This window comes from Cantharellus anzutake (assembly GCF_015039405.1).
Source record: "Cantharellus anzutake strain C23 chromosome Unknown EI90scaffold_105, whole genome shotgun sequence".
In the NCBI taxonomy this organism is placed as follows: Eukaryota; Fungi; Basidiomycota; class Agaricomycetes; order Cantharellales; family Hydnaceae; genus Cantharellus; species Cantharellus anzutake.
This window is the reverse complement of record NW_024067055.1, coordinates 204,349-211,999: the sequence shown is the minus strand read 5'-3', so window position 1 is coordinate 211,999 and position 7,651 is coordinate 204,349. Positions and strand designations below refer to the sequence as shown.

At 47.2% G+C, this 7,651-nt stretch overlaps 1 protein-coding gene across 1 annotated transcript; it reads left to right on the top strand.

Moving 5' to 3' along the window:
- Nucleotides 1–6,154: 6,154 nt before the first annotated feature.
- Nucleotides 6,155–7,651, top strand: EI90DRAFT_3084636 (uncharacterized protein). Its single transcript, XM_039062093.1, has 3 exons — nt 6,155–6,352; nt 6,654–7,488; nt 7,556–7,651. Exons 1-3 carry the CDS (start codon nt 6,245–6,247, stop codon nt 7,597–7,599), a joined length of 987 nt encoding a protein of 328 aa, XP_038909588.1. The 5' UTR covers nt 6,155–6,244; the 3' UTR covers nt 7,600–7,651.

The window sequence follows — 7,651 nt, the reverse complement described above, 5'->3', positions numbered from 1 at the left end:
CCCAATTCCTATCAGTTTGTCCATGGGGGCCGTGTTGAGGCAACTTCCGAAGATCCCATAAAGTTTCTCCATCAGGAATTCCGCCAATTGATTAAGCCTAGAATCCTGCTGGGGACTGATGATGTATACAGCACTCCTCTTTGAGTACTGACTCAGAGCAAACAGACACCTGCATAGCAAACTGAGGCTTCTGGAGAAGCAAGGTGGCACCTGCACACCTCTTCCAGCACCCTGCATTGTTGGAAGCTGTTGGAGGAACCATGTGCTATGGGAGGCCGGATGAGTTTTCATACAGCCACACCTTTTCTTCTTACTTATTTTGGTCACTTCGGACTTATCCACAACAGCCACAAACTATATTCAATCTTTTGAATTAGTTTCCTTTTCCCTCAGTTCTTGTGCATATTGCTTGAGACTGAGGTTAGTTACTTTCTTTCAATCTTGTAACTTATTGTATATTTCCTTACAGCTATTGTCACTAGAGCAAGCGGTTATTCCATTAGAATGTTAGACACTGATCCAGGGTCGGCACTGAGGGTCACCATTGCGGGCTGCTATAGGCCGCGATGGCCACGATGCCTCAGACAAGGCCCGAGGGTAGGGCATTTGGCCTCAGCAACTCTAAAGGAGCGCTGTGCCCCCTAGTTGTCTCTTGGCCCTCATTTCGGACTTACTGGGGTTGCCTTGTTGGGGTCAGGACTTAGGGGTTGTGGTCACATCGATATTAGAGCTAAGGTACAATAAAGTATCATACAGGATATATATAGGAGGAAGAAATGAATGGAAGCAGACCCAGGCCAGAGGCCAAAGGGTCTGGAAGCAAACAAGAATAAGGAGTGGGGTTGGCCACATAGCAGCCAGCAATGACCGAGGGTCAAAACAAACAATAACAGGAAAGAGTGTAGGGCCGCGATAGTGGTGATGGTATCATAGCGGCGCTGGACTTGGAGTTGGGCCGGAGTCGGGCATGGGGATGATAGCGGCCCTGTAGGGGCCAAGTGAGCGGGGTAGGGGAGTCGTGCTGGGCACGATGCTGGAGGCAGACTCAGGGTGGGGAGGTTGGTGCAGCAGCGGGGGAGTTGGCCAAGTGTAGGGAAGCCTAGGGGCAAGCAGGGAACTGAGCAGGGAGTCCTCAGGGAGGATAGGGCTGAGGTTGGGGCTCGCGCTCACACTTGCATAGCGGGGACAGGCTCGGGTGGCATCGGGACAGGCCGGGAATGGGCCAGAATGCATGGCCGTGACATAGAAGCCCCATTTCAATGGCAGACACATGCCAAGCTGATGTATCGATGAAAACAAAGATGCCAATGGCAATACATCAGCAAACCTTGAAGGTCAATAGAAGTGATAGGCAGCAATTCTATCTCTGCAATTTGCTCCATCCCCACAATCTATGTGTTGGTCGAGCCTCAATCAGTTTTATCACCGCTACCCAGTGTACAATTACGTACCTCTACTTCCCACGGAAACTCCTTCATTACAATGAATATATTGAGCCATGGACTTTGCATCAAAAGCAGATTTTATTGTACCGAACAGAATTTCCTGGAATCAAATTTGGCTTAAGTCCGTTCATCCCTTTTTTCAAACTTTGAACTTGAAGTTTTGGCAAGTGAGAAAATGACTTCAAGACATTGAGCAGGCATGGGAGCAGCACCATATTAGTGAGTGCAGCATCTGCCTTCCAATCTCTCCTTCAGATACCAAGTTGAATGCCCTCCCAACATGTGTATGGCTCCACCCCAAAATCCGGACAAACCCATATCCTCATCCTGGCAGCGCTATTGCAGTGGCTCCAACGGTAATCCTGTGCCTGACATCTTTTCATGTTGATTAGGCTAGCCTTATGGACATAGTGCTGAGTGGCTACACTTGCGTTGTAAAGAGGGACTTAAGGTGAGACTAAACAGATGAAGTTACTATGCTGAGCTGACACGTATCTATTCTAGCATCAGGGCTATGCTACAGATTGACGGCACACATGGAGAGGTGGTGTCCAATTAGTGGGAAGGTAAACTATGACATGCACAAAACTTGGTAAATTTGGCCTTTAACTTGTTTCTCACTTTTGTGTTGATTTATTTACTACGTGAAACCAAAATGTCATCTGTGTCCACTTGAGCTGATTGTGATAGCACCACAACCATTACTATCAGCATTGAAATAGAGTTGATATGACATCTATATATCAGGGTACCCTCTAGAATTGATTGTGCAATAGAAGTGATATATAGCGCGGCAATCGACATGGGAGGTTTGCTGATGTAACCATGACTATCACCATGTCATTGGAAGAATTGTGAATGCATTAGAAGCTATGGATGTGGGATCTATAATTATATCATGATGCGAGAACAATGGCGATAACAAGTGCTAAGATTGATGTGTAAGAAAAGCAGATAGAAAAAAGAAAATGAGCAAAAGTGAATGAGAACGACTTTGGTGATGTTGGCAACGGCAACGGTGATGATGGAGCATCCGAAGTTGATGCCGGTAATACATTTGATAAAGTCACTGAAGAAGTGCAGCCATTTACTATTCCAATTGAAAAACCAGTCATGGGCACCCAAGAGCTTTTGGGACTCTGACCAAGAGGGGCACCCAAAATTGACTCCCGGCAACTAGCATGCACATGTGATGGAATTTTTCAGAGGACCTCCTGACACGTTTATTTGTTTATAATATCATCACTAATATTCCAAAAATGTAACTAAGTCTGGAGAACTAAACTTTAACTCCTTTTCACAACCTCCTCCCATGTCCATGGTGCAAGAGGTGAAAACTTGCGGTATATGCAAGGAAACCAAAACCATCGACAATTTCAACTACATTCCACATACTGCTGAACTACAAAAAAATTGCCGCCACTGCAATGCACACAAGTCCTCCCACAAGAAAAGAGGACGGCAACAAGAGTGGGTGTCCAAGTTCCTGAATGGGGTCATCCCACTCTCTCAATTCTTAAACACGCTTGCTCTAGCTGATGGTGCTGAGGTTTTCCGCCATGACTGCCCACCTGAAACCATAATCCAGGGAGACATCTTACTGCCTCCAAAGGATTTTTCCCCCATCCCAGAACAACCCACATCACCAATGCTTGTGGAGGACCCAAGTGCAAATGATAGAGAATCTTATTTTTGCTTGTATGCAAAGTATCTTGCCAGCACAATATCTGAGAAAACTTTATATCGGTGGTGGTGAGCTGGGCTATAACACTAGGCTAAATAGATGACTCACCAATTGCTAGTTATCATGTTCATAAGGGCAGACAAGGGTTCAGTGGGAACCAGTACCAGTATAAGTTCCACTGTGCACAACTTGCATCCACCCAGAAAATCCACCAAAAGCATGAAGATCCCAAAAAACAGCGTGACACCTGACGAATGGACACCTTTGCCTGCCAAGGGTGGCTCACTATTAGTATCGAGGATATTGATGCAAATGCTTATGCCAGTATCTGGATTGTCCACAAACTAAACCATATCCCATATGAGTGGGTAGAAGTCCCAACCAGTGTACGAAAAATGATCGAGGCTGATGATTCCCGAACTTTTGAAGATGTTAGTGCAAATAACAGTTTAGTTTTTATTGGCCAAGGGACTAATTTGTACATACAGATATGGACAAAGATCCTCGCAAACTACCATCCAATCCAGTTCACAAGAAAGTCGGCTTTTGCTATATGGAAATTAGCTGACCAGCACAAGTGGCATCTTGATGATGATCCAGTCACATCGGCACAGAAAGTACTCCAGCGTGCTGCAGAGGAGAAAGTTGCCTCAGGGTGGCCACGAGCATCAATCATACCGATCAAGGGCCAAGATAATTATGAAGCACTTGCATTTGCAGTCCCTCATATTATTTGGAAATGGGGCTCACGCATTAGGGAGGTTCTGACTGACTCAAGTTGTGAGTAGATCACTTGAATGAATGGCATCAATAAAATTCACATTACTGGCAGGGAAGTGTGCCGGTGGGGACTGGGAGCTCTTTGTCCTAATGGCCGAAGTGAGTGGATCTGGGTTACCTCTAGGGTGGCTATTTGTCCATCCAAAGCGAAAGAACCCACCACTACATGCAAAGCGAGATGTCCTAATCGAATGGTTCAAGTATTTTTGGGAAGAGTGTGATATTTGGCCACACTTCACGCTTTCAGACAAGGACCTCTCAGAAATCAATGCCCTCCGTTCAGTTTGGCCCAATGCTGATTATCAGCTATGTTATTGGCATGTACTTCATGCATTGAGGAAATGACTTGCTATTCGAAAGCGTGCACCTGCCCCATATTCCATAGTCCAAGCACGGAGTCAGTTCGAGTTTATTGACCAATGGTTCATGCCTATTGGACAGAGGCATGGACTCTCAAATATAGATGTGAGTTGTCAGGGCCCGGCCTCAGACTCGGAGGCTCCCTGACCTCAACCCCCATCTAACCTGTCCTCACACTATGCAGGGCATGAGATGTATAGTAAAAGGAAAGATAATATATACACTTGCCTATGCGGGGCATGAGATGAGAAGAAGGGTAAAGGTCTCATCTCCCCGCATGGTTGCTATATAAAGGAATGGGTCACATGCCCACAACTATACAGCTCCTAGAGTTGTGTAGTGTGACCCAGAGGGAACATCCAGGTGGCAGTGCCCAGTAAGCATGGGAACGTTCTGGGCGAGTTGCTCGCCCAGAACTGTGGCTGTGACCCATGGGAACATTCTGGGCAAGCTGCTCGCTCAGAAAGTTCCCACGCTATCCCGTGCACGTGCATGTACACAACACACAAAGGCAACAACAAGGCAACAGTCAAAGAATAAAAGGGGGTAAAGTAGGTGGGGAGTCCGGGGCACCCTAAGGCAGGGTGCTGAACCCTGACATGAGTATCAGACTCTCTAGCCGGTATATGGATAGATTGTTGAGGACTTACTATTGTAGCGTGAGCATGCATGTTACAGGAATGGGTTCCGGGGAACCCAACCTGAGCCGTTCGGCTCACTAAGGGAGGTGGCTGCATAGCCATCGGAGGGAGAGCGGAATAGGATGAGTGTACGGAAATACCACCTGTGTGTCGGCCAACGGTAACTTGGCACTCCTGGGAGCGTACCGGTAGCGAGTAAGATGTGGGCTCCTTGAGGGAGCCACCTGGCTGTCTGCTAACGGGGACTTGGCGCTCCTGGGAGCGTGCCGGTAGCAGGTGTGCTGGGAGTGTTTGGCTAGCGGTGACTTGGCGCTCAATGGAGCGTACCGGTAGTGAGGGATACTGGGACTCCCAAAGGGAGTCACCCAGTTGGTGGCTGTCGGTGACTTGGCGCTCATGGGAGCGTACCGGTAGCGGGAGTTGTTGAGGAAAGCGGGCTGGTGGACCAGTGCACGGTAGTGGGTGACCGTGGGAAGTGGGACCCGCGGGTGCGTGGCCAGGCATCCTGGAGCTGCCTGGACTGTATCCTTCTCCTGAGGAGGTGGGACAAGCTACAGTTCCTGATAGGGAACTTCTGGTTGGATGGGAATAACCACTCAACCACCCAGTGGACTGATGGGAGTGGGCAGCAGGAGGTTGGGCGTGGGAATGCCCTCCTCGCTGCGGTTTTGTCATGGAAAGGAGGAATAGGGAGGTGGACATGGTTCTGAGGTTACAGGTTGAGTTTACAGTGGTGGCACAATGGTGAGGATGTTACAATTGCGGTACAGGTTTTTGGGTTATGTATTCGATAATGAGAACAGTTTCGGCATCTGCCTTATACATCATATGACTTCTAATTATCTAATATAAAATCATAATGGTCAAAGGAAGTCCCTTGAAACTCAACAAATCCCCAGCCAGCACCAAAACCCAGTGGGAAAGCTTGGCATGGGGTTTGACAAAGAAATAAAGTTGAAGGGGCTAAGGTTTGATTGTCTATAGTCACGGACCATAAGATTCTCGGTCCATTCCCATAACAGTGCAGATCAAATAAAAGTTGCACAAGAAACTATTCCCATACTCAGAATTCACCTCGGAGACTCACTGATTGGGTGCAAGGTGCCTCCTAAACCATCTCTAACACTCAAAATAAAAAGGATGGTGGTGGTGCCAGGAAATCAAGATGTGCAGCTGTTGAGAAGTGAGTTTTACTATTTCGGTGCAAACTTGTATACAAATACTGAACACTCCTGGAAACGGATAAGTGTGCTGAGGGTCAAGGAGTCGAGTCAGAGAGTGAGGATGGGTTCTTGTTGGACGAGTTTGAGAAGGCGCTCCCGGTTCTCCAGAATATGGCACGTGTTGATCGAGAAGGGGAGGAAGACGAAAGTAATGAGTTTAATGGGGATGCTGAAGAAAGTGAGCATGATGATGCCCCTTCATATCAGTTGGATGTAGGGGAAATGTTGGAGTAACAACGACCCGTGACTTACCAACCAACACCACATGATCCCTCTTACATCCGTATTTGCCTCGTGACACAATGTATATAATTGTATATACTGTTTTCGCTCTACTTTCCTTTTCTCCTCAGTTCTTCATTTACGGAGACTGAGGTTAGTATCATTGCTTTTAGTTAGTTGTTACATTACTTACTCTGTACTCTTCTGTACTATAGCTCCCGCTTTAGGTTAGTACTAAACGTAGTAATTCAGTTCTTCATTTACGGAGACTGAGCTCCCGCTTTAGCCCTCCTATTAGGAAAAGCGCATGATGGACCCCAACTATGTGTTTTGTCCGGAGGCTCATCGCCGTCAGATTCTCAGGTTATTCATTCATCATCTGTGCCGACATCCCTTCTTCCCAATGACTTCTGGCTCATTTCAAACCAAGGAAGAAATCCAACGTGCCTCTGTATATCAAATGTATACATTCTGCCGTGAACGTGGCCTTGCCGAGGTTTGGGCATACTTGTGGAACTCTTGGTACTCTTGTTGGGATCTCTGGGCACGCTCATCCAGTGGGACTCGTCTTTCACGTGTGCGCACAACAATGATCACCGAAAATCATTGGAAACGTCTCAAGCATGGATATCTTCGGTTCAAAACTCGCTCCCCTCTTGACCAGACAGTATTCATTATCACATACTCGACAATAAATTCCTCCATTTATTCATCTAATGTGCTAGAACCCGATTATCGAATTGGACGGAGCCGTGCTCTTACCAGCTGGCAACGTGCCTTCAAGACTGCATGGAATGATTTGTCAAAAAAGCAGCTCAGCAGTCGTGACTATCACACGGATGTTCTCAGCTGGACCTGCCGATGTGGGACACAAGATACACATACTTTTCATCTTTGTAAGCACTTGGTGCACAATTCTAAGAAGCCACCTATGGCATTCTGGGAAGAAATTCACCGTAGGCGCACTATGCCTTTATATCGGCATTCTCATCTTGGAAACCAAGACCACGGCACAGGGAACACCTCAGACGGCGATGATCAAGACCGTGAAACGACAAGATTGGCGCTCAGTCAATTCATGAACCTGAAGCGCACCCACTCATCCGCAGAACTCGATCCACTGAGTCACATCAGTAAGAAGGTTATATTCATTTTGTCTAGTATACCTGACCTATAACGACCATCCGGACCCCCTTCCAGACCCGAACAGGCATAGACAATGCAGAGGTTGGGCGCCTCCCTGACAATGAGCAACCCATAGACCTTTGGCTCAACGAAGGATCGGATGAGGAAGAA